Raw genomic sequence first — 20,113 nt, forward strand, 5'->3', positions numbered from 1 at the left:
TATTTCCCGTACAAAATATAAATTTTCCAACAGGTTTGCCCGACTATACATAGATTATTCAATTATTATAATGCATAATTATATTTTTCATCCGTTTTTGCGATTAAAGCTGTTTATTTTTTATTAACTTTTATTTGTAAATACCTACTACTTACTAGTCTTACTACCTAGATTTTTAGGTCGTGATTAAATACCGTTGTAATAAATACATAATAACAAAAATTGTTTTGACAGTTAAGTCTTGAGCAACCTTCATTAAAATGTCCAAAGGATCCAACAAAGTGTAGGCTTTAATTAAGCGTGTTTGGGAAGCTTTCTCGGCACCTTGCGGATCATGTTAATTTCGTAAAGGTTAGCTTTGTCACACAAATTGCTAGATTTATACGGGCGATGAAATCGCACTTTTAATGATTGTAAAATACAGTACCTAGCTAAATAATAGCTTGGTTTTTATATTTAATAATAAATTATCATGAAATTCATGAATCATTATTAAGGCAAAAGGGTTAAAAAGCTTCCTTATACGGTAATAATTGCAGATTTAAAGTTTATAAACTTAATAAAAAATATTAATAAATTTAAAAGTCATGTGTCGATGCACTAATAGTTGACCACATTTGAATTCTCGAAGTAAATTCAATATGTTTTGTACCAAGCAACGAAGTGTAGGTACTTATTATTATTATGAATACCTACCAGACAAATTGTTAAAATAGAAGATATATTATACAAATAATACGCCTGTCTGAAACAATTTTAGCGCAGACAAATAATGTTCTTCACACCTGATCTACTCGTAGCTTATTGTTCAATGTGACCTGGCGTAGGTACACGTGTGTGGTATTAAATGATGCGGTGCGTAACTACAGGCTGGCCCAAAGATACTTTGACAATTATTTTTTAGGAATATTTTTCTTACTTACGCGTATAATACTAAATATCATTACAATAAAAACTACAGTTATTTAACTAACCCAGAACGTACCTATCTTCAAAATATTCTATGCAAAAACGCAAAGGCTGTTAAAATTATCAACAATATGACGCAGTAAATTATTTTTCACCACACCAGCTCGGAAAGGCTTACTTTGCACTTCAAAAACGGATAGCAAAGTTGCACTTTGCTATCAGTAATTCACATGTGAGGCAAAGTAATCAAATGCAAATTTTGAGTTGTTTTCTTATGTTTGCTGGTAGAATTGACTTTTAAATGATGATTTTGGATGATAAATATTTAATACCATTCATTTGAATTTGATTTTGTTTGATATTTTACATTTAATATTTGCTTCGGGTTGGTGTGGTGAAAAATTTTGTGTTTCACTCGGGGGCAAATTTTGTTTAACCCACGTGCTTTGAAACCCTCGCAACGCTCAAGATTCCATTTTTCGAACCTTTCACTTGCTCGGGTATCGGGCATCGGGTATATTAGCACGAGAGGTTATATAAACAACAACTTTGCCCTCTTGTAAAACAAATAGCTATTGTTAATATATTTTTGGGCCATTCCGTAAAACGTACCGATTGTTTAGCGTCGTATAATCATCGGAGTGAGAAGAACGATTCTCAAATACCAACGTACTTCTTTGTCAAAGCTAAATCCAATTTAGTCTCGCACTCACACACCTAGTACATTGTATGTATACACATATATTCTACACACAATTCTTCCACGGCAAGACTCAATGACACGGCTTTTTTCGCTCCACAAAAGTTTTCACATCCCCTTTCATTATTCAGGGTTTACGGCCGCTGTTATTTCCTCCTTTTTTAAATTGAGTGGATGATCTTTTTTCATGCCAGTTCGTCTTTAAGAAGTAAATCTTAATCACACGTCGGCGTTTATACATGCTCTACCGCGTTTTGAGACTCCCTCCATTCATTTGATGCTAAAAGTGTTTGCGAGCTCTTGAGAGTGCTTCGTATTGTAAGATTAGATTTCTTCGCGTTTCTCAGCCACCTGCTCCGCCTTAAAGGAAATTAAATTTGGAAATTATTTTGAATAATATTTTTAATGAAACAAAGTTTATACATAAAATTACGTTCCAAACTGTAATCGTAATAAATCCGTGATAATAATATTTTACGTCTCAAGCATTTTACGTGTCAGTTTAACAAAACTGTATGCTAACTTGTTTACCATCGTCGAGAAATAAATACGAACGAACGTAGCGGAATTGAAAAGTTACTTTAAGTTTACTTCGAGGTCGAGGAAATAAGAAACTAAGCTAAGGAAATATTTAACTTCATCTTTAATTTATAAAGGTGAGACTTCGTAATACCGCCTCACGAGGTAGAGACTTTTTCACTCCCGCTTGAAATATATATACATAGGTTTCTTATCTCAAGCGCCACTCGCAAACTTTACATCGCTGCAGTCAATTTGTTCGGCTTGTTGGTCTTTTTATATTCCAATAGGTATTTATATTGACATATAGTAGATATTTACAATTTTACATGTTCATGAACATAAGTGACAAGATATTTTAAACTTTTTAAAGATATAATGGAAAAGTTCTTTTGCAACCTATAAGTAATCTAACAATCATCGCATGGCTTCAGTTTAATAAGCCTTTCAGTTTAGTTTGTGTTTCTTATAAATTGGTACTGTGGAGACTTTCATTCAATTAGATAGTTGAATGTTGTCACTAACATCGCCTGTTGCCTGCTGATGCTGCTACAATGCTGCAGCAATAACGTTGCATCCGCAATGCTGCTGCTGTAACTTTTATTTGTTATTTTAAGTAATAAGAATTCTACTTCATCTCTGCCACTACATACCCCTAAAAACGAGTTCATAGTTATAGTCTTCTTCATTAGCATAACCAAAACACTAAAATCTTGGATGCAACTTTTTGTCATCCATGGAACCTCTATATTACCTGTTATGTATAAGGTAATTTTGTCCGGATGTTGTGTCCCCTCCGGTATAGTATGTTATTTTTTATATAGGTCCGCCAACATGAGCGTCTATTTGGAGTGCTACTGGCCAACGAGGTGGACTCGGCGAGCGGCGGGCCGAGCGGTGCCGAGAGCGAGTGCCCAGCGATGTGGGAGGGCGAGCTGTGCGGCGCGGCGCAGACGCTCCTGCACCAACACGCCGTTCAGAGCGACATGAGCACTCTACAGGCGGCGATAGCGCGCTTCGCCGCTGCTTGCAGGCTCAACAGCGATGTACCGCTAGATCCCAAGTAAGGAGATCATGAGGTACTTCGCTCTCGTGCTCTTTATAGATGGTAGTGATTTCTTCAACGTTAATGTCCTGAACTAATGTCCCGAAAACTCAAAATTTTGAGGTTTGAGAGCCATTCGATTTCAACACAACAAATTTAGTATTTTTTTAAACACAGATACATGTACAAGCTCCTAACCGAGCTAGAGCGTACTTGGTGCGCGTCAGAGGGGATGCCCCTGCGAGCCGAGGCGTGCCCCGGCGCGGGCGGCTCGTGCGCATCGCGGGACGAGGAGCGCTGGCTCGCCGACTGCTTCGGCGAGTTCGTCGAGCGAGCACTGCACCAGCTGCGCCTGCACCGCGACCTGTACCCTGTGCTACACCACCAGAGTCTTAACAAGTTAGAGTTAAAAAAAGTTTTTGGCACAAATCTCATTTATGGTACAAGCTTTTACCCCTAAGTGTAAGGCCTGAGTGGACGCTCGAAGCGGGGCGTTCGGCGGGGCGTGCAGAGTGGCGTCGAGCTCCCAATGGATTTGAGCAGCGTGCACTAAGGCCGCTACTATACGTTTGCATTTGTTTAACATGCACGCCGCACGCCCCGCTCCGCTGCACGCCCAACTCGAGCGTCCACTCAGGCCTTACACTAACTGTATTTTCTTTCCACATGAAACTAATACTCATCGAGACAATTCTAAAAACCCCAAACACTATTAGGTTGCGTTTTTTTTCTATCATAGAATTCCTATGTCTATCTCCTGTCTCCATCATCAGATCAGCTCGATGGTACCATACTATTGCACTGTCACCCGACTTACAAATTTTCAGCTTCACCGGAAACCGAGGGTCTAATTTAACTTACTAGATTTGATTAGGTATAGACAGATACCAGGAGATAAATAAAAGCTTGTAAAAAACTACAGCCATCTTGAATTTCGACTTTTTAATTCAATCGTGTCGAAAGTTAATATATGTCTATGAATCTACTCTATAGAGACTAGAGCGAAACGTGAGTTCTCAGTTCAGGACGAACTACTATAGGTACCTATGTAATTTACATCATTGTAAATTACTATTATGAAATAAAGAAATCTAAATCGTGTTTTGGTCTACGTGGCGTCTTTTTATACGATATCTTGTATAGGTACCTACCAAAACACTAGTATTTGTCCCAATACTTGTGTCGCATCTCATTCCTTATCGCAGCAATATATCGCTACCGTATAACTGCAATACGAGTACAACAGCTAAGTGTGTTCAAGCACGCACAACGGGCACCCACGAGGATGTTTAATACAATTAAAAGCCGAAACTAACTAAAAGGCTTGAATGTTAAACGTAAATTGCCCTTATCAGGGTGTAGTCAAAGTTCAGGGTTACATTGTGATTCGTGAATATTACATGAAGTTCAGATAAAATCCATTATCTCTAAGTAACACGTAAAATAAAGGTATCTCTTATAGGATAGTACAAGTAACGGACTTAATGACTTATTTAGTACATTCTATAATAGGCAACCGTTTACACTTTACGTAACACGAAAAACACGCATCCCGATTTGCGGCGATTTCATCAGCTGGTATGAAAACGAGCAAACTAGTAAGTGAAATATTCGACGCATCGCTTTGTACATAAATGGAGTTTCAATTCGTTGTCTTTATGCTCGCTTATATACGCTTATATTTATGCTTATAAGATATATTTTTTTCATTCAGGCGGAACTATCTTTAGAACTCCTTGAGTTCAACTAAAATGTCCGTTAATTCCACAAGATTTCTATTATACGTTCCTGCCACGTCTAAGTTGATTTAACTAATTAACTTTCTCAATTATAAGACGAGATAACTAATAATTCAGTGAGCTGCAGGGAAACTTTGTAAAACTTACAGATCCAATTGAATGAGAGATTTTCTCTTTCACTAAAGGACTTTCAGAAAATAAGACTTAAAATTGCGCTCGGATCTAGACTAATTTCTACGATCATTGTGTTGACATAGCTGTTCATTGGAGACGTAATTTAAATGCAAAGTATTAAAATAATACTTGTTTTTTTTTTATTGCTGTGACAACTACTACAATATCCTTAATTACATATACACCTTGGTTAGCTTGGTTTGAAAAGTTAGCGTGACACTTACTTGTACTTACTTAATCTTACTTAATTAAATTAAATTAACTATACGCGTTCTCAAATGCTTGCAAACTCATTATTGGTAAAAGGATTTCAACCGGAATACATAGGTACTTATTGAATGAGGAAAATGGTAATTCGTGACAAGACCTTGAACAATTAACACTCATACCAAAAATGATACCGGTAACTGACTTAAAACATTAATTGTTTGTCTCATGTAAATATCCTGAGTGTACGCAGCAAGAAACATTAACCGTCCCTTGTGATTTAGGCACTGGAGTTAATGAACGAGCGCGTATAAAGCGGTGTTTCATTAATAATGTCATACAGAGTAATTGTCCTATAAAAGGGGCATGTAAAAGGATACCTATTTGGAGTTTTTTGGTTGGGGTGAATTTTGTTTTAAATGTTTTTTTAGCATTAGAAAGAACTCCACAGAAGCAAGCGTGCAGTTTTTATCAGGCTCTTTAATCGTTCATAATTATTGAATTATCTAATGTAGCATGGTCAATACATATAATTTACTTCAAATGATTACCGCTAAAAGTGCCGGATTTGGAACCACAAGCTTACTTCTGCGAAGTTCTTTCTAATGCTAAAAAAAGTAGACATTTTAAGGTTCGGCGCCGCTTTTGCAATGCAGTTATTGCAGATTTTATATAGGTAATAATAGTCCCTAACTACATTATAGGCCGGGTAACTTTAAAAATACATTTAAAAAAAAGTGACTTGTTCTAATTGCCTGGTTTAAATTTATAAAGTGAGATTGTTATTTTTCAAAGTATTTGAATGAAATGAATGAAAAACTTTATTTTCAGGCTACTATTGGCCCATAGATAAATACCTTAAAACTAGCATACATAATTATTATGATAAAATATATCTTAAAACTAAACACACACAATATTATGGCTGCAGTGCGTAACCCCGCAGTATCAGGGAGCCGGCCGCGGAACCGCCGGAACTTGACACTCTTCGGCCAAAACTCCTCCTTGGTGAAGGTCGCTAGGTGTTCAGTCGGAACGCTGACCACAAAGAAATTAAAATTCACAGTGTGTCGAGATTCCAACTTCACGACCCTCAGGATGAATCCGGACTTAACTCGTACATAAGTACTTTACACTTTACGATCTCCTCGACCTTATTCGTAAGTAGTATTTAAATTGAACTGCACAAGGATAGTTTGTCCCCTCCACTTTTCCTCGTCTACATATTATAACTAGGGTAGATATCAAAGCATACATAAAATTCTAGCTGTTAGTTAAGGTAAAATCAATACAAAATTTACCTTAAGGAAATAAAACCGCAAAACGAGTTTTTAGATCGGTTTCAGACTAGCGCTTTATATGCGCCTAGGAGCTCGTTTTTGGAAGCGCGTGTAGGCGCGTATATACAAAACACAAACAAGACATCCTCTAGAAGTCTAGACTGAGCATAGTAACGCCCTCTGACACAAATATAGGGTAGTTTTACTCCATCTTCGAGTCAAAGTGTCAGAATCCCGTGCCGTGATTGGTCCGTATCTTTAAACGGACCAATCACGGCACGGGATTCGCTCACCTCGTCCCCCGCACCCCAGTATTTTTGGCAGCATCGGTTTCATGAAATAATTGCTCTAAACTCCGTCTAGAGGATTCCTAGTCTATGATACAAAATGTTGCGAAATATAGCGCGCGTGCTAGCGCATAACGACGAAACGATCGATACGTATACTTATATCATAAGCAATGGTGAAAAAAGGTCTCTTGAGCTTAAAAATCATTCGATTCGCACTGTAAGCTGTGTTTGAAGAATTGAAGGTGAATGTTATATAAGTTGAGTTGAGTTGGGTTGTGAAGATCAATCGAGATTATTTACACGTGTGCCTATATTTCTTCGTGAGCTAGAGCTTTCTTTGATGTCGCCGGTACCTAACTACCTATCTGTGTATCTGTATTTTTTGGTCAAATGTTTGTCAAATCTTGAGAAACCCTTTTTCCATTTTTTTCAAGGTTCTTTTTAACTTGCTATGTTAGTGTGGGTCTAAAGGTATTATTAGATGCAAGGTTGGAACCCGTATGTCTGATAAGATGTAATATATCCACCTACTTAAGTTGACTAAACTAAAATATGATCCTATCTTATGACGGAGACCGAAAGGTGTCCGTAGGAACTCTGTGATGAAGCAACGCTACCTTATTGAGTTTGAGCTCGTTAGAATTTTACCTGATGACTGATTAAAGAAAAAAACACTTGGCGATAAAAGCTTGTAACAAAAATTATTAAAACTGTTGCTTGTAATTGAAACATTGAATGCTGGGTGAGGTTTCATTTCAACTTTAGATGAAGCGTAGTATTGTAAGAATTTGCATTTTTATTTCACATTTAATGAATAAGAATAACTTTCGTGAGTCCTTGTGGTTGTAATTAATTTTGCATAAATTTGCAGGCTGGAGTTCCTTCTGCGGTGCCTCAGCCAGCTATCGCAGATGAAAGCCTTCTGGCGGTGCTGTCCCTTTAATAAGGAAATAAGGTAAGCCAAGATTTTCACCTACCTTTTAATAATGCACAGATTTTGCTATAAGCCCTCGTCGCTCTGTTTATCAATGAAAACGCATTTTTATACCACGTAGAAAATATACCACGTCGGTACTTTATAATTTCCAGGGCGAATAAAAATGTATAAATAAAGAGTGCTTAAGAAATTTACTTCAAATATTTGCGGATTTTTCTGAAGCTTGTGCCCTATTAGAGAATTTAAAACAATTAAAAAAAAACGAACTTTTATTGATTTGTCCCCTGGACTCTTCATTCATTAACACATAAAATATAACACATTCAGACATATTTATACATATTCAGATAAACATTATTCGATTATTTTTGCACATATTTAATATCAAGAAAATATTAGGGCAAGCTTCAGAAAAATCCGCACAATAAAGTGCCAAAATGAATTTCTTTTCCGTCAATTTCTCTCCGCTATTATACCTGTGAATATAATATAATGGCAAAAAGGCGAGGACCTTTTGACGAGAAAATGACGCATGTAAGTATATTTGAAGTAAATCTCTTAAGCACTCTTTATTTATACATTTTTATTCGCCCTGGAAAATATAAAATACCGAGGTATATTTTGTTAAAAAAATGCATTTTATCATTGATAACTACTAAGCCAGTACAAAAGTTTACCTACCTACATTTTAGTTAAGGTTTGAGTTTGCAGTAAGAGTTTATACGTGTAAAAGGCCAACTTCTTGTAGGTTTAGGCACTACCTACTACGGTTGGTTGATGCTGGGTGGTTGCGCGAAATCGGCCCAAGAGTGTATAAGTTTTTGGGCCCGATTCGAATTATGTAATAGACATCTATTAGATATCTCTTAGACATCGCCAAGATACCTACGATAACGATATGTTTAAGATCTAACCTGTCAAATTTGACATTTCCGCGATTCTGGAGATACTCTTGAACGATTTAAACAAGATATTACTTAGAGATCTAATTCACATCTAATAGATATCTAACACGATCTATCGTAAAAGTGACATAAATTTGACATTTCCGCTATTCTGGAGATACTCTTGAACGATTTAAACAAGATATTACTTAGAGATCTAATTCACATCTAATAGATATCTAACACGATCTATCGTAAAAGTGACATTGGTTGCCCGAATTGCGCTGCAAAAGAGAACTAGTTGAAATCTAAACTATAACGTATCTAGAATGGATCTAGTACGTGTCGTCTCTTGTGAATATCTTGAAGTTCGAATACGGCAGTTTGTCTTTTCCGTACACAGGGACAATATCGGGCCAATTTGAGCTTTAGTTTTAAGTATTCGATCTATGTCCGAAATGGTACAGATATGTCAGTGTCAAAAGTGACATTTATTTTAACAAAAATGTCACTTCGGAAACAAATAAGATCTGTTTCTGTCAATATCATTTCGGAAACAGATCGAATAACTTAAACTCGGATTGGACTGTGTGACACACAGTCCCTGACATAAACAGTACCAAATAGTAAAGTCCCTTTCGAAAAATAACGTTCCTTAAAACTAGGTACTTAACTAGTTTTTATATGATTATAATAAATAATAATATATTACGACGACCGGTCTGGCCTAGTGGGTAGTGACCCTGCCTGTGAAGCCGCGGTCCTGGGTTCGAATCCCAGTAAGGGCATTTATTTGTGTGATGAGCACAGATATTTGTTCCTGAGTCATGGTTGTTTTCTATGTATATAAGTATTTGTATATTATATTATATATATATCGTTGTCTGAGTACCCACAACACAAGCCTTCTTGAACTTACCGTGGGGCTTAGTCAATTTGTGTAAAAATGTCCATTAATATTTATTTATTTATTATTATTTATTACAATATTATAACACTAGTGGCTCTGTGAGCTGTAGACCTCGCGAGCAGAGCTTAAAACTGAATAAATGTATGGAAAAAATATTTATTAAAATATAGGTATAGTACATGTAATATAAACAAAAAATAAAAAACTACATAAAGCTACAAACAAAAATGCGCTTAACCCGCGCTTGATAAATAAAAAATACAATTTTTTTAATTTTTTCAAAATAAAAAAATTAAATAAAAAACTATACGAAATTTAAGTATAAAAAAATACAAAAAGTTATGTAGCAGTATACAGTTACTGGGGATGGAACCAATGCAAACAAAATAAGCGAACGTTTGCAAAATACGCCATTATAGTTCTTACTAAAGCTGACGAAATTTAGCTACTCATTCTCAAGTAAAAACTAAATATCTAAATACCGCCAAAACCAGCGATACAATATTTCTGAATTTTTGGCCATTTAATCTATAAACATATCTCAAAAAGAAAAAACTCTTATGATACCGATATGACTATTTGTTTAGGCGGGAGCTATCACGACTCCGCCATTTTGAAAAATTTCCAAAAACCGGATCGACAAAAAATTTTTATTTAGTCATAGAATTCGGTCACAAAATTTCACGAAAATCGGTTAAGAATTGCGACCTGTAGAGGAGAACATCCGGACATACAAAAGCAAAATGCCCGAGTCAAAACGTAGACCTTCGCTACGCTTCGGTCAATAATATAACAACTAACAACAATATTTTATCGTACCATATCATATCGTACTAAACTAGCCGCAAGAACTTCATCGTTTTCAGTTGATTGAATCGGGGCGTATTCGTTTACTTATTAGAGATATAAAATATATCTACAACGTTATGTCCCCAAGAGATTAGGTCTGCAATACAATCTAGCTTGGTATTGTTTACCATCGCTGTTACTCCCCTGCTGCGGTTTCATCAGCGTAAATTGAAGCCTGACTACAGCACAGATGAAGATAAAAATATAAGATGGCGATTTCTTGATTAGGAATAAACCCGTAGCCCATAATTACGGTCCACGGAATACTTTTGAGCCCCAAAACCATGTTCTTCCTAGGGTTTTTTTGTTTATTTAGGTTATGATACTTATTAAGCTGACTTATTATTCTTGTTTATATAATCATCTGTTCCGTAATTTTATTTCACTGAAAAGGATTTTAGAAATTTAAAATAAATACGTATTATCAAATTCAAATTATTTCTTTATGAATCGTGGCCGTGGGTAAAGTTAAATATTTAATGTTATAAATTTATTTTGCACTAAAAATAAGAATCTTCAATTCAATGAAATGAAAGTTGTCATCATCGTATGAATTGCATTTTAAGTTAGGTACCAATTTAAGTTAGGTTAATTAATGTAGATTTGTACGAACGTTCTGCATCGGTGATATTGAAATCAAAATAGTTTCTTATTCAGTAACAAATGTCATTCGGCTCTAAATTACTCTTCCAGGATGTTCCCTGCATTATTATTAGGTATATTATTTTGAAGTCATGCCGGCGCTAGAGTTGTCAAAATACTATTTGTTTATCTACCGAACAATTCGTCAACAATGAATTGAAATACTGAACTATTACAAAAGTTTAAATATTATGTTGAGACGCGCAAATATTTTTGGGACACGTGTACCGCGAAATGAAAGTTTTTACATACCATCCGCAACGAGATTATTCTCGCATGTCGCCTTTGACACTCACGGTTTATTGCAGCTTCCAAAAATATGAATATTAATTCCCTTATACCCCTTAAATCAAACAAATATCACGTTCACGTCAAACGGAGTCTTTTTTTATTGAGTTTATTAAAACGAGTTACTAAAATGAAAGTCATAATAGGAAAATGAACACGAAGAAATGGTACATGTTATGAATGTTGTGATGTGACTGAATTTGGGGTTTGTAGAACAAATCTCGTCCTAACGAACCGTCCATCAGGGAATCCATAATGTACGAGAACATATACATGTACGACTGTACGTAGTATATACAAATAAATTAGTAACTTTACCTAACACACGGATAGAACTAATTGTCATCCGGCGAAGTCCGGCGGCATTGTAAATGAAGTAAAATAGTTTTTGCCCGGAAATTATTTCCCTTTGTTCCTACCCAGTTATTGAATTTGAACAGAAACTCAATTGTTCCAAAAGAGAATGCTTTCACGTGTAGAAAATGGTTTTGGAACGGAAAAAATTTATGAACGCTGTTTGAAAATAACTAAGGTATTGGTATAATTAAGGTATTATATCTTTATGTCAAAGAGATTAAATACATTCGAATAAAGAAACTTCTCTTGAAAATATAGTTGATAATATTTAAATATACGAGAAACAACAAAACATCTAACGGTCACTTTAATTATAATTATGTCTTAAGTATGTTACAGATTGAAAGGTTGAAAATAATACCAAGAAACAAATGACTTATCGTTCTACCTACTCTAATGTATGAAAATACGAAACGACTTTCTCCCCGTTTCAGAGCTAATATGTCACTTGGATGGACGTTATCTGTGACGCAATGAATTGCACTCTTTCTCTCTTTAGCGGTCGTATCATCTGCTACAGCCACTTTATTTTCCAACTAGGTACGAGTGTTACAAGCGTACCTAATTGTATGATAATACGTAGAAATTTCCCTTAGGATTTCGTAGTTAACAAGAAATAGTTATAGTTTCGCCATGTGTGTTTTTCATTATGAATAAAAATAGAGTAAGATCAAGCAATATTGCTAAGCAATATTGAAAAGTGATATTGCTTCAACCAAAAAACGTTACTTTTGACACCGAGATATCGGTATCGTACTGCTGTAACTTCTTATAAGCATTGTTCGACCCGTGCCGTTATTTACGCATCCACTCCCTATAGTGCTGTTGTGGGCATGTCGCGTGTCGTTTAAAATAGTCACGGGTGTAAGAAAATAGTTCTTTAATTATGAAATCCACCGGTTGTACTCCTTAAATATTAAGCTTTATACAGCTTTTATTACATTAAATTTACTTTTAATTATACTGCAAGTTGTTAGTACTACATGACAATGCCAGGTGCAGAACAGTTATGTTATATCATAATTATTTAGGTACCTATCACGCTATTAGCCTAATCGAATCGATCACCTAATGACGCGTTTACACAGTGAGATAATTAATCTCAATTGTTCGCCCGGCAACTGAATATCACGCGTTCTTCATGTTAGGCCATCAAATTGAGTTTATTGTTCATTTTACGGCTTGTTTGTTGTTCTGAATGGCACGGAAATATTCCATACAAATTACGACTGGTGTTCGTGCCGCCACATTTCCATTCCAGTTTACGCTTTACTTCTGTGCACAAATATAAAATAACGTAAAATAAAAATGCAAGGGCTGTGGAATAAATCAAATTATTTAATTATTTTATATGTTGACTTGTGTTATGTATAAATATGTGATTCGAACCCGCGTCTTCAGTACCTATTTGCGGAACGTCTAACTTCTATATAGCTATTTTCTGGTGTCCATGGGCGACGGTAATAGCTTACCATCAGGCACTCGTTTGCCTCCTATATCATAAAAAACTGTTCAAAAATAATTCTATATAAACAACATCATTAGATACCGTCACAAAAAGCTTGCTTTGTTTTAGGAGTGAGATCGTCGGATCGCTGCGTAAAGGTACCTCCGAGTGGTATGAGGCGTTATGCGCGCAGGATACGGAGTCCGAGCGCGGCGAGGATTTGGTGAACTTGATCACGCTTGTCCAAATTGACTTGCAACAAGGACTCACCTACTACCATCCGCTGTTTGAGACGTAAGGCTATACCAATATATTATTCATGCATTACTTACTTTCGTATACTTATAATAATATTTTTAGTGTGCTTGTGTTCCTTATCTTTATATACTTAATACAATGTAGTACATTGTTTTTATCGGCTCCCACCGAAAAGCAATTGTTTTTTCATTAATAATAATGCAAGGCATTAGGAGTTACATAGTAGCAAAGATAGTAGCAACCACGGCTATCCCGAGGCTATCCCACTACACTCTTTGTAGTAACACTGTTGTTTCAACTTTTTAGAACCAACAATGTGCCCTACTTCAACGTAGTCTTCACACAGATTGATAAGATGGTAAGTGAATGATTTTGAATTAAATATTACGTAATTTGAATACGCTTTCTTCTATCAGGCGCGAATTACTTTCATTGGCCTAATTTACATTCTACTTTGACCATTGTTTCAATGGCTCCTAACCATTATCGATATTGAAGCACAAATTAATGGACAATTTTATTCTCGTACATAATGCATGAATTAGTAACGCACGTAAGCACTCTACATTATTTGCATTTATCATTGCATATAGTCATGAATTAGTACCTAATAATAAACCTAGAAATATAACAGTAAAAGAAACTATTTAAAAGGCCAATGACCTTTTTAAAATAAATATGTAGTTCCCGGAAATACACATAATTCTCATAGACTTAATATGTGACTGAAGTATAAGTGCGAGATAATCTTCACTATTTCTTTTCCAATACATATGCTCTGCTCGTATTTTCTTAGCAAATGATTCACGGATAAGGAATTGTCAATCGGCAGATTACGTACTTGTTCGAGGAAAACAAAAGGCGACCTTTCTGTGATTTCCATTTGAGAATGTGACAAAGTGATATCTACTGTACCTAATGTTTGTCTTTTCGTGCTGTTCAGTTGTCTGAAGACGTCAGGCAGTGCGTGGAGCTCTGGGTAAACGAGGGCTGGTGTGGCGTGGCTGAAGAGGAAATATACGATGAACAGGGAAACGGAGGTATGACTTGGAAGCTTTTACGAGTATGGATAGATTACGTGGTGTAATTTGTAACATTTTATACCTCGACGAATTATTACACATTTATATTTGTTTATATTCATCGTCTTTATATTTATAATATAATATTTAATTTAATCGTGTTAATTTGATATACTTATCCGTGTGTGTATAAATTGAATTTTGTAAACTGCAATTCGGTGACATGGCGAAAGGAATTCGTTAATGAAAAAACGCAATGATTAATATTATATAGTGTTCGCTTGGCGTATCAATAACATATAAAATATACAAACTAATATCAATCTCTCGGTGAAAAAAAAGAGTACCTAAAGTGTCACTCATGACTCAATAGAACTTGCTAACTATGTAAACAAACCGCCATATATACTAAAATTGACACTGAATGTCAAATTACTAGTAACTTTTGTTTACATAGTTAGCAAGTTCTATTGAATGACACTTTACCAAGAGTTTAGTTTTTCTTGCATTGAATGTTGTTTTCAGTATGCGTGGTGTCAGCGAAGACGTTGCCGTTCGAAGTGCTGGCGGCAGTGCGAGAGCTGTGCGCCGCAGCGGCGCCCGCGCCGCCCACGCATCCCTCACATCCACACGACGCACCGGCGCAACTGTTGGACGCATATCTGTAAGTAACTCGCAGAGTGTGACTGGTGTCAGCAAATTATACGTTACTGTTAGAGAGCTGTGCGCCGCAGCGGCGCCCGCGCTGCCTGCGCATTTCTCACATCCACACGACGCACCGGCGCAACTGTTGGACGCATATCTGTAAGTAACTCGCAGAGTGTGACTGGTGTCAGCAAATTATACGTTACTGTTAGAGAGCTGTGCGCCGCAGCAGCGCCCGCGCTGCCTGCGCATCTTTTGCATTGCATACATAGAAGAAATGGGTATCGTCAATTTCTACTCGGCAAATATTCATACACTTTGGTCCCTAACCCTATTACACTGGCGATTTGCGAGCAACTTAAATGCAAGGCGAGCACGCAGCGAGTTCGCCGCGAATGCGCTACGAGTTAACAAATCGCCAGTGTGATAGGGTCCTTAAGATCAGTCACAAGACAATTTATTTATTTATGTGTACATAAATCTAGTATTCCCTTTATAGTGAATGTCACGAGAATTTAGGTTGCGTAAAATGTGTTACTTAAGATTTACATAAATATTAAATGAAATAAAGTGCCTGAACGTTAAATTATATATTTAAACGGTATTAAGTACTTAGCTTAATGTATTGTAAATATTTTTTTTCTGAAACCTCCGTGCAAATTCAGCTCTAGTCCCCCAGATGTTCTACAGACATCAGTCCAATTAAAAAGGCTTTTCAAAGATTAGCGGTGGCTAATAGGAGGTTGAGATGCTTACCTACTCGGTTTCGAGGACTTAAAGAAGCGATCTTAGGATTACGTGGGGACCAAAGTACCAAGAAACATTTTCTGTCATTAGCGCAGTAGCTAATGGATATCTAATAGTTTAATACTTCTACAGTTACCTGTCAGATTTTATGAACTAACAATATTTATAATACTGGTATCACAAAAAAATCTAGCTTGTGTGCGCTTGTGTCATGCGCATTTCTAATGATAATAAAATAAGTTTTTAACAAAAATATAAATTTTGGTAATAAAGCTGTTATCGCTGACTGTACTTTTTTAACACAGGCAACTAATACTCATCGAGACAATTATAAAAACCCCAAACATAATTAGGTTGCGTAATAGGAACTATGGCCACGTCCTATCTCCACCATCAGATCAGCTCGATGGTACCATAATTTTGCATTGTCACCCGACTTACATATGTACCTACGTAGCTACATACAATTTTGACCTTAATCGGAAATCGGGAAGTACCTGGGTCAAATTTGGGTTCCAATATTTCACCCACACTAATTCAAACTAGTAACAAACCATTTAAAATACTAAGAGGGCAAGTTAATTAAAAGCTTGTAAACAAATATCAAATAACTCTTAGCATCCATGAGACCAATCCAAACTTACGATGTGACATCAAAATTACCTATATTATATTTATCCAAGTATGATATCAGCCGCGAGCGAGACGCACGTGCGGCTAACATCACTTAACACCTGTAATACCATGGATTGATGAAATGATTATGATTATGATAATTTTTAGGGTTCCGTACCCAAAGGGTAAAAACGGGACCCTATTACTAAGACTCCGCTGTTCGTCCGTCCGTCCGTCCGTCTGTCTGTCACCAGGCTGTATCTCACGAACCGTGATAGCTAGACAGTTGAAATTTTCACAGATGATGTATTTCTGTTGCCGCTATAACAACAAATACTAAAAACAGAATAAAATAAAGATTTAAGTGGGGCTCCCATACAACAAACGTGATTTTTGACCGAAGTTAAGCAACGTCGGGCGGGGTCAGTACTTGGATGGGTGACCGTTTTTTAGCTTGTTTTGCTCTATTTTTTGTTGATGGTGCGGAACCCTCCGTGCGCGAGTCCGACTCGCACTTGGCCGGTTTTTAATGTCATAATGTAAGTTGGAATTGGCCTCCATGTCAAAACCAGGGCTAGATAATGTCTTCGAATATTAATGCACGGGTGAGTGAGTGCAAGCAAACAATACATATAATGAATCTACCAACATTGTTTCGTTAAAATGTTCAGTTGAGAAAAACAGAGGGCTTTTACGACGTGCTTAAGCTGTTTGCGTTTGTGTAAGCTCTACATTGAGTGGCCTGTGCTTACCTGAACTTAATTGGTCTTGCTAGTCTCCGTCACAATTAATTAATGTATATTACCTACTGCATGTAATGTCTTATTACAGTTTTAACACTGATTTAAACTTTCACGATTATTACACATTATTAAATTGTACACCGGGACTTAATCGCGTATCTCGCGTCTCGGAGACCACGGGGACAACGCCGTCCTCGAAACGTCGGAGGTAAATCTTAAAACTAGATACGCGATTAAGTCCCGGTGTACAATTTATTACAGTTTTATTGAGCACATTAAAACTGTTACTCTACGTTTTATTTAAATTCTGTGTAAAAAGTACTAAAATAGGTTTGTGATTTTACAATGGCACTCTAAATAATGCAATAAAAGTATCAGGACTCACGATGCGTGGGCCGGCTGATAAGTATAAATAGATAGGTTACTAGGTCAAAGATAAATACCAATGCCTTTGTTTACAAAGTTATACATACTTATTCACATAGCTAGTTGTAGGTTTCAAATATCAACAACTTTTTTAACATAGAAGGTAGGATCCTATAGAAGTGGTATACGCGTGCCTTCGTGAGGGACAAAACATAGGCAATGCGACACTATGATTGGTCGAATTTATTTGTTGCCCACCATAATCCATACTAATTTATGGTGGGGAATAAAACAAAATGTGAGACTGTGACAAGGACAAACAATAATAGCGCTTTCGCTGCTATTCCTACTGAAAGATACATAAGACTATCCCGTTCTGTCAGTTATCCCCACCACTCATGCCCTATCCAGTTACTAGGGATCATCCATTAATTACGTCACACGAATTTCTAGGTTTCGACAACGAAATCGACAATATTAACTCGGCATTATTTTTTTAATAAAAAAATATTTTTTATATATAAATATTAGTAATTTTATAACACAATGAAAGTTACATCCAAAATCTCATTATTTAACTGTACAGCGAATAAAAAAATATAAATTAATTTTCGGTTACTGATGAAGTTAAAGTGACATCACAATGTTTGTGACTCCCCCCTCGCCCATGTCACAACATGTCACATTTTCTTGACCCCCTCCCTCCCCCTAAACGTGTGACGTAGTTAATGGATGACCCCCTAGATTCATGTTTTTTAAACTTCAAATAACTAACTACCTCCTGAGTGAACGTGTTTTACCTATTTATCTAAAGATATATATTATAAAATCACAATTATCTTTTATTTATTACCGGCAATTACAACAAACATTCAAACACCGCCGTGATAATCGTCTATACCTATTAATATTTTCCTCGCACAAATCACGGGAATTACTTTCATTATTCCACAAAACAGGTAGGCTTTTCCTCATCTCGTTTATTTTGTAATTTAGTTAATGAGTTGTGCTCTGTTAAAAATATCTTTACTGGAATTTTCCCAGTAATATATTTAGCTCCATTGATACGCAAAAAGCTTATACAAACATTGGCAACTCTAATTAAATTTTATTGATAAATGACTATTATAATGTTTCTAGCTTTTATTTAATATCGACATATTTCACATGTGACTTATTTTTATTGTGGAACCAGTATAGAAGAACAAAAAGCTTCAGGATTTTATTTTTTTAATACTAACGAGTAGAACGACTGTCAAAAAATATGGCTAAGACAAAATGTTAGCCATTCGAGCTACGAAACTCTAAAAAAACTATGGGCCCGATTCGGATTTTGAACTAGACATCTATTAGACATCTCCAAGATACGACAACGATATTTTTAAGATCTAGCGTGTCCAATTTGACATTTCCGCGATTCTGGAGATAGTTTTGAACGATTTTCACAAGATATTATTACGATATTTTAACGTAAAAGTGACATTTGTTGCCCGAATTGAGCTGCAAAATAGAACTAGTTGAAATCTAAACTACAACGTATATAGTACATATCGTATCGTTCTCTAGTCTAGAACGGATCTTGTTTTCCGAATACCGCGGTATAAAATAGACAATATTTTGTTGAATATGCAGTTTGATTCTCTTAAACAGCTTATTCATTAAACCCTTTTGAAATGCAACGAGATATTGGGGTGGAAGAGTTAGAAGCCAATTAGTTTGGTTTAATTAGACAACTTGTGCATGCTACGTAGGTTGCTCTATGAAGTGTATAATTACGAGATCTGTTGTCTTGTCTTGTAAACAGAACTATTGCGCTGCATTTCGAATTGAAGGGAGTGAAATACACGTTTCAAATGTTGATTGGAGTTGAAAATTCTAAGCTGGAATTTTATAAGCATCACTAGGTATGTTCTTACAAAATCGAGTATTTATACGTCTACCTAGAACGTATTTATATACCTATGACTTAAGGTCGGGTGGGGTAAGAGAAACATGGTTTCTTTTCAAGAGTCAACAGTAACAGTCTGAGAAAGACCTCCTGTTGTCTACCGCAGCATAATTTATATGCTTAATTTGTATGTCATATGTGACGTTATCTTTGAAAAGGGACCTTATTGTCGATGGCGGTTACGCCATTATTAACGATGCTCCGATATAAATAGAATGCCGCGCGACGCTGTGCGGCGTAAGCACCATCGACAATTAGGTCCCTTTTCATAGATAATCCCCTATATTTCTTTAGATATTGGTGAGCAATAAGTAATCATCATCTTCCTCGCGTTATCCCGGCCATTTTGCCACGGCTCAAGGAGCCTGGGATCCGCTTGGCAACTAATCCCAAGAATTGGCGTAGGCACTAGTTTATACGAAAGCGACTGCCATCTGGCCTTCCAACCTAGAGGGTAAACTCTAGACCTTGTTGGGACTATACACCTTTTGTGCATGCTACTGTATTCTTAGTGATTATAAATGAATTTAAGTATTCTTATTCTTCTTATTTTATTAGTCCGGTTTCCTCACGATGTTTACGATGATAGAAA

The 20,113-nt window shown here is 36.2% G+C and overlaps 1 protein-coding gene across 1 annotated transcript in view; it reads left to right on the forward strand.

Moving 5' to 3' along the window:
• LOC134652022 (BAI1-associated protein 3) overlaps positions 1–20,113 on the forward strand; it is a 117,441-nt gene that overhangs the window by 69,157 nt on the left and 28,171 nt on the right. The window contains exons 9-15 of the mRNA XM_063507174.1: positions 2,953–3,191; positions 3,351–3,572; positions 7,735–7,818; positions 13,307–13,471; positions 13,742–13,793; positions 14,379–14,475; positions 14,983–15,121. Of these exons, the coding sequence (XP_063363244.1) occupies positions 2,953–3,191; positions 3,351–3,572; positions 7,735–7,818; positions 13,307–13,471; positions 13,742–13,793; positions 14,379–14,475; positions 14,983–15,121 (998 nt within the window). The remainder of the gene's footprint in view (positions 1–2,952; positions 3,192–3,350; positions 3,573–7,734; positions 7,819–13,306; positions 13,472–13,741; positions 13,794–14,378; positions 14,476–14,982; positions 15,122–20,113) is intronic.

Source organism: Cydia amplana, chromosome 11 (assembly GCF_948474715.1).
Source record: "Cydia amplana chromosome 11, ilCydAmpl1.1, whole genome shotgun sequence".
Lineage (NCBI taxonomy): Eukaryota > Metazoa > Arthropoda > Insecta > Lepidoptera > Tortricidae > Cydia > Cydia amplana.